Source organism: Cherax quadricarinatus, chromosome 72 (assembly GCF_038502225.1).
Source record: "Cherax quadricarinatus isolate ZL_2023a chromosome 72, ASM3850222v1, whole genome shotgun sequence".
Taxonomy (NCBI): domain Eukaryota; kingdom Metazoa; phylum Arthropoda; class Malacostraca; order Decapoda; family Parastacidae; genus Cherax; species Cherax quadricarinatus.
The window spans coordinates 5722341-5738820 of NC_091363.1; the positions used below are offsets into that span (position 1 = coordinate 5722341).

The 16480-nt window shown below is 41.0% G+C and overlaps 1 protein-coding gene across 5 annotated transcripts in view; it reads left to right on the forward strand.

Annotated features, from left to right (window-relative positions):
• Positions 1–16480, forward strand: part of LOC128701359 (leucine-rich melanocyte differentiation-associated protein) — a 58788-nt gene that overhangs the window by 17675 nt on the left and 24633 nt on the right. For all 5 annotated transcript variants that reach the window (XR_008408905.2, XM_053795053.2, XM_053795054.2 and 2 more), the window contains exons 2-3: positions 5478–5578; positions 15151–15277. Coding sequence is in view for 4 of the 5 variants with exons in the window: in XM_053795053.2 (XP_053651028.1) it covers positions 5478–5578; positions 15151–15277 (228 nt within the window). In the remaining variant the exon portion in view is untranslated. The remainder of the gene's footprint in view (positions 1–5477; positions 5579–15150; positions 15278–16480) is intronic.

Genomic DNA, 16480 nt, shown 5'->3' on the forward strand with positions numbered 1-16480 from the left:
ATCCTTTAGGAGTCAGGAATCGCGGGAAGAACTAAAAGCCATAAATGAAATCGAAAGAAACCCAAAGTATTTCTTCTCCTATGCCAAATCAAAATCGAGAACAACGTCCAGTATTGGGCCCCTACTTAAACAAGATGGGTCCTACACAGATGACAGCAAGGAAATGAGTGAGCTACTCAAGTCCCAATATGACTCAGTTTTTAGCAAGCCGCTAACCAGACTGAGAGTCGAAGACCAAAATGAATTTTTTATGAGAGAGCCACAAAATTTGACTAACACAAGCCTATCCGATGTTATCCTGACGCCAAATGACTTCGAACAGGCGATAAATGACATGCCCATGCACTCTGCCCCAGGGCCAGACTCATGGAACTCTGTGTTCATCAAGAACTGCAAGAAGCCCCTATCACGAGCCTTTTCCATCCTATGGAGAGGGAGCATGGACACGGGGGTCGTCCCTCAGTTACTAAAAACAACAGACATAGCCCCACTCCACAAAGGGGGCAGTAAAGCAACAGCAAAGAACTACAGACCAATAGCACTAACATCCCATATCATAAAAATCTTTGAAAGGGTCCTAAGAAGCAAGATCACCACCCATCTAGAAACCCATCAGTTACACAACCCAGGGCAACATGGGTTTAGAACAGGTCGCTCCTGTCTGTCTCAACTACTGGATCACTACGACAAGGTCCTAAATGCACTAGAAGACAAAAAGAATGCAGATGTAATATATACAGACTTTGCAAAAGCCTTCGACAAGTGTGACCATGGCGTAATAGCGCACAAAATGCGCGCTAAAGGAATAACAGGAAAAGTCGGTCGATGGATCTATAATTTCCTCACTAACAGAACACAGAGAGTAGTTGTCAACAGAGTAAAGTCCGAGGCAGCTACGGTGAAAAGCTCTGTCCCACAAGGCACAGTACTAGCTCCCATCTTGTTCCTCATCCTCATATCCGACATAGACAAGGATGTCAGCCACAGCACCGTGTCTTCCTTTGCAGATGACACCCGAATCTGCATGACAGTGTCTTCCATTGCAGACACTGCAAGGCTCCAGGCGGACATCAACCAAATCTTTCAGTGGGCTGCAGAAAACAATATGAAGTTCAACGATGAGAAATTTCAATTACTCAGATATGGTAAACATGAGGAAATTAAATCTTCATCAGAGTACAAAACAAATTCTGGCCACAAAATAGAGCGAAACACCAACGTCAAAGACCTAGGAGTGATTATGTCGGAGGATCTCACCTTCAAGGACCATAACATTGTATCAATCGCATCTGCTAGAAAAATGACAGGATGGATAATGAGAACCTTCAAAACTAGGGAGGCCAAGCCCATGATGACACTCTTCAGGTCACTTGTTCTATCTAGGCTGGAATATTGCTGCACTCTAACAGCACCTTTCAAGGCAGGTGAAATTGCCGACCTAGAAAATGTACAGAGAACTTTCACGGCGCGCATAACGGAGATAAAACACCTCAATTACTGGGAGCGCTTGAGGTTTCTAAACCTGTATTCCCTGGAACGCAGGAGGGAGAGATACATGATTATATACACCTGGAAAATCCTAGAGGGACTAGTACCAAACTTGCACACGAAAATCACTCACTACGAAAGCAAAAGACTTGGCAGACGATGCACCATCCCCCCAATGAAAAGCAGGGGTGTCACTAGCACGTTAAGAGACCATACAATAAGTGTCAGGGGCCCGAGACTGTTCAACTGCCTCCCAGCACACATAAGGGGGATTACCAACAGACCCCTGGCAGTCTTCAAGCTGGCACTGGACAAGCACCTAAAGACAGTTCCTGATCAGCCGGGCTGTGGCTCGTACGTTGGTTTGCGTGCAGCCAGCAGCAACAGCCTGGTTGATCAGGCGCTGATCCACCAGGAGGCCTGGTCACAGACCGGGCCGCGGGGGCGTTGACCCCCGAAACTCTCTCCAGGTAAACTCCAGGTAAACAGGTCCCGCCATCAGGTCAGGCCCTCGCTCCGTCCCTCTGTCTGCATCCTGTCGTCGCTGCTGCCTCCCACACTGGACTGCCATATGGTCATAAGCGCCACATAGCCTGCAAGTCTTGCGTTGCCCTGCATAATACACCATCACTTGTGTCCGGAAGTCTTCCAGGATGACAAACGATGGGATGGAATGCCTCGGCGTCATCTTCAGGTTGAACGTACCCTCCTGCAAGCCGGCGTATGCCCCATCCACCCAGGTACCTGCTGTTGCCAGATGCACAGCACCGTAACATTCAAAAACATTCCGTATGTCTGCCTCGTCAGCTTCGAAAGGCACATTACGTACCTTCACCCAAGTGTAGTGTCGCGACACATCAATTAGACGAACTCGTATTGCCGAGTTAACATCCACACAGCCATCTTGATACTGCTCCACCAGGCGCTCATACACTGCCGTCGATCGTAGCTTGACGAATATCCGGTAAGCCCCGTTGAGCAATACTCCATACAAATCTTGATCAGCAATGCCATATGTGTCGCGAATAATCAAAGGTAGAATCTCCTGTGCGGACTAAGGTGTAACTACACCCCACACTAAATCAAAGCACACAGCGTTGACACGCCTTCTTGTATTCTGCGCCATCTTGCGAAAATCAATCTGCGCAGGAAGGCCTCTCAACCAGGAGCGTGTGCACAGCACAACCTCACGGCCCTAGAGCGATGAGGTCAATGCACTTTACATTATTATAATTATTATTATAATCATGGGGGAGTGCTAAACCCATAGGATTATACAGCACACATGGGTGGGGGGGGGAGGTATTCAGGCTCAATTCAGGGAACTGGAGCACAGATCCAATTCCCTAGCTCAAGAGCCCCTCACCAGCATCAAGGAACCTCCCTTGAGGGGTTTCACTACAGTGATTTTCGCTTTACAGCAGTAGCCTGGAACCTAACATGTTATATGAACAGGACTCTTCTATACTTTAAGACACTGGGGTGTGCTCACTTGTATATATATTGATGAGTATATCTCTTGATATACATACGCTGAGAGCACCTGTTTGTGTACACTTTGAGAGATATCTGTATACAAAACACTTAGAATATACATGGATTAACCGCTAAACAGTGACATGCAGCCTTAATGACCCTCGTGTAGTCGAAGGGCTTTAATCCCAATTAACCAACCAACCAAATCATTCTAGTTTCCTGTTTTCATGATTTTTGTTATATTCACAGGAAAGCGCTAAACCTGTAAGGATCATACAGCACTTGGAGATTGAGAGGAAATCAGGTTTGATCAGAAGAAGGGGAAGGCAGTTCCAATCCCTTGAATCAGGAGACCATTTCCATCAAGGTACTCCTTTGAAGGAGCTGTTTTCTTGTGAAAAATTATAAACATACGTCTCCACATGTAAATGCTTTGTGATAGAGCAGTTTGTGTGTTACATCAGTTTGTGTTAGAGCAGTTTGTTGCGTTAGGACAATTTATGATAGAGTAATTTGTTGTTAAAACAATTTGTTCTTTGAGCAGTTTTTTGCCATACCAGTTTTTGTTAGAACAATTTATTGTGACAAGCAGTTTGTTGTGTTATGCCAGTTTGTTGCTGTAGAGTTTGTTGTGGTTTACATCAGTTTGTGTTAGAATAATTTACGTTAAAGCAATTTGTTGTGTGGTGCACCACTTTGTTTTATAACAATTTGTTGTGTTGAAGTTGTTTGCTGAATGTTGGAGCAGTTTTTTGTATGTTACAAGTTTGTTGCAGGCTTGTTGTATTATACCAATTTGTTGTTAGAGCAGTTGGTTAAATCAGTTGGTGTTAGAGCAATTTATTGTGTTAGAGCAGGTTATGTAATGTTAGAGAAGTTTGTTGTGCATTCACCTGTTTGTGTTTACAAGGGTCGAGTCACAGCTCCTGTTAGAACAATTTGTTGTATATGAGCTGACAAACAGTTAGAACAGTTTTGAGGTACAACAGTTTGTTGTGAGCTACAAGAGTTTGTAATGCGCTAACATAGTTCGTTGGAAGCTTCAAGAGTTTATGCGCTAACATAGTTTGTTGCCAGGTACAATAGGGTTCAGTACGGCGTCAGCCATGGTTGCCCTATAAACCCACCCAGCAAGACCATCTTGCTGGACACTGCCCCAGCTTAGGTTAGGTAAGGTTTATCGGGAAACCGGAAAATTGTTTCCTGACGCGGGTCTTAGTTACATGATGACCCGCCACTGGAGCTTTAGGTCATCTGACTGAGGCCTTCCCCTGGCTTACCGGTCCACCCCTTTAAAAATTAATGGTTATTATAACACTTATTTTTTCTGCCCCAGCATTGGTAGTTTACCTGGAGTTTACCTGGAGAGAGTTCCGGGGGTCAACGCCCCCGCGGCCCGGTCTGAGACCAGGCCTCCTGGTGGATCAGAGCCTGATCAACCAGGCTGTTGCTGCTGGCTGCACGCAGACTTCATGTTCTTCTTTCTGCCTTGAGCATTATTGTTGAATATCTCGTGTTATCTCTTCTCTGGGACGTTTGTCCTCATATACTTCAAGCTGCTTTGGTGGAGCGGCTTCCATCAGCCCGAAATGCTGCAAATCCAATGAGCTTTCTGATTACTGTATATTTTATAATGCAGTAATATTAATATTAATCTTAGGCTATGGAAAACCAAATGTTTTGACTTGAGTATGAGTGTGTGTGTGTCTGTGGCTCTGTTCCCCTCAAGGAAGGTTCCTTGATGTTGGTGAGGGGCTCTTGATTTAGGGAATTGGATCTGTGCTCCAGTTTCCCAAATTAAGCCTGAATGCCTTCCACATCCCCCCCCCCCCCAGGCGCTGTATAATCCTCTGGGTTTAGCGCTTCCCCCTTGATTATAATAATAATAATAATAATCATGTGGCTCTGTTGAGGTTTGGGAGTCCACCTGACTTAATTGGGAGCTTTATTGTTCCCGACCCTTGTCGGTTTAGCGCTTTCTTTGATTATAATAATATTGTTCCCGGTTCTGCTTCCAGAGGAAATATAGTTGCCTTTATAATTCAAACCCAGATTTGAGGGACTCCCGCTCCTCAAGCTGTATAACCCTGGTGGGTTTAGCGCTTAGTTTTGTTTATATTAATAATCCCACTCCTCAAGGGGGATTAATAATATAATCCCTCTTGAGGAGTGGGGATTATTAATATAATCCTCCTTGAGGAGTGGGGATTATTAATATAATCCCCCTTGAAGACGGTGAGGGACTTTTGACCAAAGGAATTAAACCTGTTCTCCTCATCACTGGATCAAACCTGAATATTAATTTAGATACATTTACACAACTTTTAGACTATGACAACTGTTTTGCATAGCAACATACGTGTGAATTACTTAAATATAATTTTATTTAGGTTATCCTATGTCCATTGAGGTTCTAGTAAAATTATTTTTAGCAGCTTAACTATTAGATACAGTAGGAATAACTGAGTTAATCAACAATTAAGAGTGTAATACAGCTGTCTCGTTTGTTTCAGCTATGTTTTGTAGGACAGGATTGCCAGAGGATCCCCAGTATCCTGGGGGCCACATATGGTCTCCAAACCAAGAGACTTGACCTTTCCTACAACTCCATCAGGTGAGCTGCTTTATCCTTGCCAAAACCGTTTCCTTTTGCAACACTCCACTCTTCAAAGGAGGGCAGTACCTTGATCAAGAAATTAGAGCTCCTTTTCCTTGAATGTGATAATCTTAACACCTCAAATCCCTTCTCTGCTTCACTTCTCCTTATACAGTACACCATTAATTAAAACGAGGTCTTCTAGAATGTTTTTCACTGCACAATGGGTGAAGATTTTTGGAAAATTTTTGATCATGGTGCCATGATCTTTATGACTCTGTAAATATAGGGAAAAATACCTAAAATCCGGTGTAATGGCTAGTAACCAATAATTTCAATGTAGCAACACATTACTATGCCTTCAACAGTCACTCGCTTACCCTACGGATACTTGTCCCCTCAAGGAAGGTTCCTTGATGTTGGTGAGGGGCTCTTGATTTAGGGAATTGGATCTGTGCTCCAGTTCCCCGAATTAAGCCTGAATGCCTTCCACATCCCCCCCCCCAGGCGCTGTATAATCCTCCGGGTTTAGCGCTTCCCCCTTGATTATAATAATAATAATAATACGGATACTTGTACAAATGTTGAACATGTCATTGATTGAAAATAATGAGTATGTAATTAGAAGAGAAAGTGAAGGCATTGCCATGATAAATGCTTGTGTTTGAAGTTCATAGTGGCTCTGCAGTATATACACTGCTTATACGTAAATTATCACCACAGGAGTCTCGAGAAAATCACCAAAAGAGGCTATATCATTTGCTTCCCACATACCAGTCAGCACATTCAGTGTTTTCATATCCTTTGCATCATCAGGGCTAAAATGTGAGGTTATGGAAATAATATATACTATATGCAAATTGATTAAGACTCCAAGATTTATATATCCATTGCTTCTTTGTTTTCATCATCAGGGTTATACTGAGAGGAAACTAAATATAATGTGAATACAGTACCTTGTGTATATTGTATATACTGTGCATCAATTTAGTTGCAAAACTTTTATTTTGTGATTATTATTATTATTATTATTATTATTATTATAAGAATAAATAAGTGCTAAACCCATAAGGATCATACAGCACTGTTTTTGTGATGAATGACTTGCTATTTATATACCTTCTCTTCATTTGCATAATTAAGGTCAAAAAATGAAAGGAACCTGGATATGTGTATACAGTACCTACTTTGTATACATTCATGCATCATTTCAATTGGTACTCATTTTGTGATGATAGGGCCAGCACAGCATGAGCCTGACACCATCCTCTGCTCCTTGCTACTCTTCATTTTTATTATAGAAAATGTAAGGGAAATGATACTTTAAGTAATAGTTTATATTTACAAAAGCATTCTAAAAGGTAATTTCAGTGGTGAGATTGACATGACTCTCGGGTCATCGCAGTCCTTAAACTCTTCAGTAACAACAGCATGTGATGATAACCTGAGGTGTTCTCATGATTTTATTTTCTCATATTTTAGGGGATAGCTTGCACTAATATTATGGTGCGTATTATGCTGGTTATATTTATTTAGTAAAAAAAAAAAAATCATGTCTAGCTGGTATTTTTACTAATGTTTGCAGGTGATTGTGGTTGTGGCAGCAGGTGATAGTTGTTGAACTGAGTCATATGTTTGTACAGGTATTGTACAAGGTCACATCATCCCTCCCAACACATTTTTATCACATCCAATGACGGTTATAATGCAATGAATATATGTAAATAGAAAACTATTATTTTTTAAGTTTTGATGTATTACAACGCTTTAAAAAAAATTTGGTTGGCTTTTTTGGATGTAATGAACGTAACCCTATTTTTCCCTCATGTTCTTCAGTTCATTTTTAAGATTATTTTTTCATTATATGTCATTTTCAGGAACGTAACTACCATTTGTATATTGTGCAAGAAAGGTATAAAATACCGACAATATGAAAGTAAAGACACATGTGCAACATCTGGATATCTTTATTGTAGACGTTTCGCCATCCAGTGGCTTTATCAATACAAATTCTAGGACATAATTGGAAGATATTGGCAGTTTGGAGGGATATGTTGTGTATCTTTATACGTATATGCTTCTAAACTGTTGTATTCTGAGCACCTCTGCAAAAAGTGATAATGTGTGAGTGTGGTGAAAGTGTTGAATGATGATGAAAGTATTTTCTTTTTGGGGATTTTCTTTCTTTTTTGGGTCACCCTGCCTCGGTGGGAGACGGCCGACTTGTTGAAAAAAAAAAAAATGGAAGACTGTAGAACTATATACAAAAGATGAGGTAATCAGTCCCTCAGCCTTGGAGTTAGTGTTCACAGCATCGTGGTGGAGGAGAATTCATATTGTCGGTATTTTATACCTTTCTTGCACAACTTGTCAGACACTGCAACATCATGGAATCTTGGTTCAGAGGACATCTACAAGACCTTCTTCACGGCTGCTGCAACTAACCCATCTCTTTGGGAAGGACCTACTTCCACTGGGGAATCCCGCCTACCAGTGACTATGCCCTCGTCTGCTGCATGTCCTTATCCACTGACGCCTATATAACCGCCAGTCTTCTTGCCTTTGCTCCAGATTCTCCTCCACCACGATGCTGTGAACACTAACTCCAAGGCTGAGGGACTGATTACCTCATATTTTGTATATAGTTCTACAGTCTTCCAATTATGTCCTAGAATTTGTATCGATAAAGCCACTGGATGGCGAAACGTCTACAATAAAGATATCCAGATGTTGCACATGTGTCTTTATATTTGTATATTATTCGGTTAATATTGAATCGTAGAGCACAAGTATTTTATTGTGTTAGTTCCTTAACCCTTTGACTGTTTCCGACGTATAAATACGTCTTACGAGCCAATGTTTCTGACGTATTTATACGCACAAATTCTAGCGGCTTCAAATCGAGCGCCAAAGGCCTGATAGGCCTACACGGGAGAGAATGGGTCTCAGTGGTCGGTGTGCACCCTGTGAAAAAAATCTGGGACCTAGCGGTGCATTGTGGGAACGCCATGTTGTCAGTCCATTTTCACCATGCCTCTCGGTAAGAAGTTCCTCACTCCTCGGCGGATTGGAGGTCTTTTGTTCCCAAGTGATAGCTCTAACAGCGATGAAAGTGTCAGTGACAGTGAATTCAAGGGTTTTCAAGTGAGTGTTACCGAAAAAAGTGCCCAGGATAACGTAAATAGTGACGAAAACCCAGATGACCCACAACCTTCGACCTCTGGTGCTGTGCCGGCTTGTTCACGTTCACGTTCGCCTGTACCAGGACGAAAGAGGAAACTATTTGGTCGTGTACAACACCCTGATGATAGCAGTGATAGTGATAGTGATTTCAAAGTCATTGAAAGCAGTTCTAGTGACAGTGAGAGTGAATATTCCCCAGTGAAGCGCCAGTATGTACGACGTAGCATGCGGTCTGGTAGTGTTTCATATGTTGTTCCAAGGGGAAGGAGAAACTCTGGGAGCACATCCCGTGGCCCAACACCACAACCTGATAGTGAAGATGACGATATTGTAACGATGGGTATGAATGGTGACAGTGAGGGAGGAGGCAGTGGTGGTGATAGTGAGGGTGGCACGGCCCATGTGGCACCATCACCGGGCCACGCTACTAGCCACGCGGCTGACTCAGCAGAACAACCAGCCTCACCCTACCCCACACTACCACAACCTGCACCACCACAACCTGCACAGCCACAACCACAGCCACAACCACGGTACAATATCCAGACCCCACCAGCAGACCGCATCTGGGATTGGCAGGACGGTGACGAGTTTGTTCCCAGTCCCCATGACTTTGATGAAACACAAAGTGGAATAAAGCCATCTTGTCCACTTGCGAACAATGCCAGTGAACTGGACTGCTTTGAGTTATTCTTCGATGAACCCCTGATGGACATCATTGTCAGGGAAACCAACACATACTGTATACCAAGCAAGAGGAAACACTTTGGTATAAAGCTATTTGTACTGTGTGATTGCAGAAGTGGTCTAGTTTTGGATATAATTGTGTACACTGGCAGTAATACTTTGAGAGATACCATTAAGTTATTGGGTATCTCTGGTGATGTGGTTCGAACAATGATGGAACCATATCTTGGTAAGGGGCATATGTTATTTACTGATAACTGGTACACAAGCCCCTTACTCAGTGATTTCTCGCGAGTGAACTTGACAGACGTGTGTGGCACAGTGCGTGGTAATCGTAAACATATGCCAAAGTTCAACGGTGGCACTCGCAGAGGTGAGGTGCAAGCCTTTGCTGCCAATGACATCATGGCATTTCGGTGGCATGACAAACGTGATGTCACATTGTTGACATCAGTTCACAGAAACGAAATGGTACCCAGTGGCAGGGACAACAGAGAGACCAATGAACCCATTCTAAAGCCTGCAGCTGTCATGGACTACAACCTCAATATGCACTTAGTGGACAAATGTGACATGCAGATTGGGTTTGCAGACTGTGTACGCAAGAGTTATAAGTGGTATATAAAACTTTTTTTCCATCTTGTTGATATCTCTATGCTAAATGCTTATAACATATACAAGTTGAAGACCAACAAAACACCAAAATATGGTGAATTTTGCCTGTCAGTAATCAGACAAATAATTGCAAAGTACCAAGGAGCAACTCCTGCAATAGACCAGCGCCCACAGACGTCATCTCGTTTGAGGCCTGGTGATCACTACCCCATACAACTGCCTCCTACTACTGCCAAGAAAAATGCTCAGAAGAGGTGTTATGTATGTATGCATACGACAAAACGCCCACAAACACGCAGAGACACTCGTTTTATGTGTGAAGAGTGTGAAGTGCCCCTCTGCATATACCCATGTTTCAAAGAGTTCCACAAGCTGCAGCAGTTCTAGGAACGTGTTTAGTGACTGTACATATGTACAGTGGACCCCCGCATAGCGACCTTAATCCGTGCAAGAGGGCTGGCTGTTATGCGAAATGTTCGGTATGCGAATGAATTTTCCCCATAAGAAATAATGGAAATCAAATTAATCCGTGCAAGACACCCAAAAGTATGAAAAAAAAAATTTTTACCACATGAAATGTTAATTTTAATACACACAAACTGAAAAAGGCATGCACAATTACATGACACTTACTTTTATTGAAGATCTGGTGATGATTGATGGGATGGGAGGAGGGGAGAGAGAGTGTTAGTGTTTAGAAGGGGAATCCCCTTCCATTAAGACTTGAGGTGTCGAGTCCTTTTCTGGGGTTACTTCCCTTCTTCTTTTAATGCCACTAGGACCAGCTTCAGAGTCACTGGACTTCTTTCGCACAACATATCTGTCCATAGTGGCCTGTACCTCTCGTTCCTTTATGACTTCCCTAAAGTGTTTCACAACATTGTCAGTGTAATAGTCACCAGCACGGCTTGCAATAGCTGTGTGAGGGTGATTTTCATCCATAAAGGTTTGCACTTTCAGCCACATTGCACAGATTTCCTTAATCTTTGTAGTAGGCAATTTCTTCAATTTCTCTCTCCCCTCCTTTGAACCAGTTTCCTCAGGTCTGGCCTCTTGCTGTTGAAGTTGATCTATCAGCTCATCAGTGGTTAGTTCTTCATTGTCCTCCTCCACCAACTCTTCCACATCATCCCCACTAACCTCCAACCCCAAGGACTTCCCCAATGCCACAATTGATTCCTCAACTGGCATACTCCTCTCAGGGTTAGCCTCAAACCCTTCAAAATCCCTTTTGTCTACACATTCTGGCCACAGTTTCTTCCAAGCAGAGTTCAAGGTCTTCTTAGTCACTCCCTCCCAAGCCTTACCTATAAGGTTTATACAATTGAGGATATTAAAGTGATCTCTCCAAAAGTCTCTTAGAGTCAGTTGAGTTTCTGAGGTCACTACAAAGCACCTTTCAAACAAAGCTTTTGTGTACAGTTTTTTGAAGTTTGCAATAACCTGCTGGTCCATGGGCTGCAGGAGAGGAGTGGTATTAGGAGGCAAAAACTTCACCTTAATGAATTTCATGTCCCCATAAAGTCGCTCTGCCACGTCTGTAGGATGACCAGGGGCATTGTCTAACACCAGGAGGCACTTAAGTTCTAATTTCTTTTCAGTTAGGTAATCTTTCACATTGGGGGCAAATGCATGGTGTAACCAGTCATAGAAAAAGTCCCTAGTGACCCATGCCTTACTGTTTGCCCTCCACAGCACACACAAATTTTCCTTGAGGACATTCTTTTGCCTGAACGGTCTGGGAGTTTCAGAGTGATACACTAATAAAGGCTTCACTTTGCAATCACCAGTAGCATTGGAACACATCAACAAAGTAAGCCTGTCTTTCATAGGCTTATGTCCTGGGAGTGCTTTTTCCTCCTGAGTAATGTAGGTCCTGCTTGGCATTTTCTTCCAAAACAGGCCTGTTTCATCACAATTAAACACTTGTTCAGGTTTCAGTCCTTCACTGTCTATGCACTCCTTGAATTCCTGCACATATTTTTCAGCCGCTTTTCTGGTCCGAACTGGCAGCCTCACCATGCCTTATCACACTATGTATGCCACTACGCTTCTTAAATCTCTCAAACCAACCTTTGCTGGCCTTAAATTCACTCACATCATCACTAGTTGCAGGCATTTTTTTAATTAAATCCTCATGCAACTTCCTAGCCTTTTCGCTTATGATCGCTTGAGAAACGCTATCTCCTGCTAGCTGTTTTTCATTTATCCACACCAATAAGAGTCTCTCAACATCTTCCATCACTTGCGATCTCTGTTTCGAAAACACAGTTAAACCTTTGGCAAGAACAGCTTCCTTGATTGCCTTTCTGTTGCCCACAATAGTAGAGATGGTTGATTTGGGTTTCTTGTACAACCTGACCAGGTCGGCGATACGCACTCCACTTTCATACTTATCAATGATCTCTTTCTTCATCTCTATTGGAATTCTAACCCTTATTGCTGTAGGGTTGGAACTAGAAGCTTTCTTGGGGCCCATGGTCACTTATTTTCCAGATAAAGCACCGAAAACACTGTAATAATACGAAATATTCCGATTGTATGCTTGGATGTTACCGCGGAGGCTGGCTGGTAAACAATGCCACCGGCGGAACATATGAGGCTGGCTCAGGCCGCACACTGGACGCGTCTCGGACGAAGGGCGGTGAGCGGGTTTTTGGGCGGTATGCGAGGCAAAATTTTAGCGATCAAAGCGTCCGGTATGCGGATTGTACGTTATGCAATGCGTCCGGTATGCGGGGGTCCACTGTATATATATTATGGAACAATAGTAATAAACATTGTTTTGTATTGGTTGTTTGTGTAAACAAAGTGTATACACAAACTAATAGCGATAAAGTTTGTTCTGTTATTGTGTTGTAAACAATGAGTGTATATTTGAAGAACGCACCTTACATTGGTCTCACAGGCCACATAAGTTACCTGGAACAGAAAAATATTGAAAAATGCAAGAAACCGTACTGATGGCAAAATTTTTTTTTTAGGCTAAAACACTACTAAAAATATTCCTAACATTTTCATAAGAAAAAATAAATTTTTTTTTTCGAATATTTGGCGACATAGAATGACAGTTTCAGAGAGGGGCCTGAAACAGTCAAAGGGTTAAGATTAAATGAGTTATGCAATGGAGAGTTATACTTTGGGACTAGGGGTGTAAGCTTACTTGTTTAAGTAGCCCAAAATTAAATCTAACCTCACCTTTTTATTTATTTATATATATATATATATATATATATATATATATATATATATATATATATATATATATATATATATATATATATATATATATATATATATATATATATATATATATATTATATATATATATATATATATATATATATATATATATATATATATATATATATATATATATATATATATATATATATATATATATATATATATATATATATATATATATATATATATATATATATATATATATATATATATATATATATATATATATATATATATATATTATAAAATATGAGGCCATGGGGTGTTCTCACAAAATGAAGGCAGTTAGTATCCAAAACAGGGAAAGTAGGTAAATAAACATTCAGCTTACTGATGGGTAGAACATGTATCACTTGTGGATGAGAAAATCAGTAGAAGCCACAAAAATTGCAAGATGTAAGGAAAGTCTTCCAGTAGGAGTGATAGTGCCAGAGGATCTCATCTTCACAATTGCGAGGAAAATGATAGGAAGGATAATGAGATCCTTCATAATAAGGGATGCTAAGCCAGTGATGATCCTCTTTAAGTTACTTGTTCTATCTAGGCTAGAATGCTGCTGTACACTTACAGCCCATTTCAAGACAGACAAAATTGTAGATCTGGAGAATTTACAGAGGACGTTCACTACATGTACGAATTCACTCGAGCACCTCAATCACTGGGAATGTTTGAAGTCCTTTGACCTGTACTCTTTAAAGCATAAGTATAAAGGGTACATCATAATTTACACCTGAAAAATCCTAGAGGGCCTCGTCCCAAATCTGCACACGGAAATCGCTCCCTATGAAAGCAAAAGATTCGGCAGACAGTGTAACAAACCCCCAATGAAAAGCAAGGGTGCTGTGAGTTCACTGGGAGAAAACACTGTCAGGGGCCCAAGGCTGTTCAGTAGCCTTCCATCATACATTAGGGGGATTACAAATAGACCACTATCTGTCTTCAAGAGGGTACTGGAGGGTACCTAAAGTCTGTTCCTGACCAGCCAGGCTGTAGTTCATACATTGGATTGCATATGGCCAGCAATAATAGCATGGTTAACCCATAAACTGTCCAAATGTAGATCTACGTTTGCATGCGTAGCACTCCAAACGTAGATCTACATTTTTTTTTTTTTTTTTTTACATAATGTAAAATCGAACGTAGATCTATGTTTGGAGTGCTACACGTGCGAACATAGATGTACGTTTAGACAGTTTAAGGGCTAATCAGGCCATGGTCTACCAGGAAGCCTGGTCATAGACCAGGCAGTGGGGACATTGACCCCTTGAACACACACTAGAGACTCCAGGTAACAGGTGAGCAATAGAGAATAAGATGGCATTCAGTGATGATCAGTTTCAACTGCTTAGTCATGGAAAGAATGAAGAACTCAAAAGCGACACTATACAAAATGCAAGAGGATCACCAAATAGAACGAAAGGAATGCATGAAGGACCTGGATGTAATAATGTCGCCTGACCTTTCTTTCAGACAGCACAATAAGGCATATGTCAGGAAAGGCAGGAAAATGATGGGGTAGATAATGAAAACTTTCAAAACACAGGAAGTAATGCTAGTAGTGACACAATTAAAATCACTTAGGTGCTCTCTGTTAGAGTATCACCCAGTACTACAGCTTGAAGGTATCCTCATTAACTCACTTAGTCTCCCAGCCTATATTGACAGATTTCATTAATTTTAGAAAAACCTATCCTGTTTGATATAGTGTGACAGTCATTCTGTATGATGGGTTTTAGGTAAACATTGGGAAATGTTTTGCAGATATGAATACAGTGTGGTATTTCAAATTTTAATAAAAAAATCTCTTATGCCCTCCTGTGTCCAACTTGTTAACCTGTTTACAAGAATTTCTTCAACAGGTCGCTGGATGGGCTGAACAAATTTCCTTTCTTGGAGGAATTGATACTAGATAACAATTACTTGGATGACAGTGTGATCATACCTTGCCTCCACACACTTAACACTCTCTCACTGAACAAAAATAAGGTATGAGAACTTTTTGTTTATTTTTAAAAAATGTTTATACCTGCCAGATTTTCTGGCAGTACCCATTTTATCAGGCTTGTCATATGACCCCTAAATTGAAAACTGATCATAAGGTTTCATTTACATTGTGCTCAAAGGCTCAGCAGTGATATATTATGTCTATATGATCTCTGAAACTCAAAATTAACATAAATTTGTGTACAGACATAATTTTGTATTTGTACTTTTTGCAACCTAGGAATGTAACCTCCTTGAATTTGTAGGGAGGACTGTAACTTCCATAGAATTTGGTAGCTGCACACTGCTTGCGTTTCCACCTTGTAACTCGGTGTAGCCATACACTGCAGTTGTGCTCTGAGGATCATTGCTCTTTATAGCCTTGTCTCAGACCAGGCCTTCTAAATCAGAAATGAAATACAGTACTGTACTGTATTACCGGAATAAGACCTAAGAGGCACACAGGAAAGTTCAGTAAAGTTAATTATATACCATTTGTAAGTAGAAATTTGTTAGCTTTGCCTTTAATCTTGAGTGTTAATGAGATAAAACAGGATAAACCAGTAATCCTTCCAGGGTGCAGAACACCTAACAAGCTTCCATCTCACACTCGCATGATTGGACAATCGTGCCTCCCTTGAATATTTTAATTTTAAAGCCAGTTCATTCATGAATTTAAAAAAATTATCAAATATTTTACCCTTAATGACATATTGCTAGAAATCAAAGCAAGTCTTCATAATGTAAATAATGTAGCTTGTTACCACTGTAACTTGTTTAATGGAATGAACTTTAGAGTCCAGTTCCTGGACTCGGTATGTGTCTAATAGTTACACTACCATCTGCTGGATGGGTTTGGGCTAAATATGAAGTCATTCAGTTGTAGCAGACTTCATAAACACTATGTGAATAGACTAACTTTTTATCAATTAGATACCTTACAAACCTTATCCTTAAAATCATATGGCATGATAACTGTTGGCTTAACAATACCTACTCCATCTCTGGTTTGTCTTGGTCCCTCCAATACCGTATTACTATTTTTGCATGCATTTATGAGCTTATACCATATGCACCAGCTTATAACATAAAAGTAACCTAACACATAAGTGCTCAAGAGTCAAATTAATTTGAACTATTTTTATTTTATAGACTTAAATGAGTGCTAATAGGCAAATATAATTCAGATACTAACATGCTACAAAT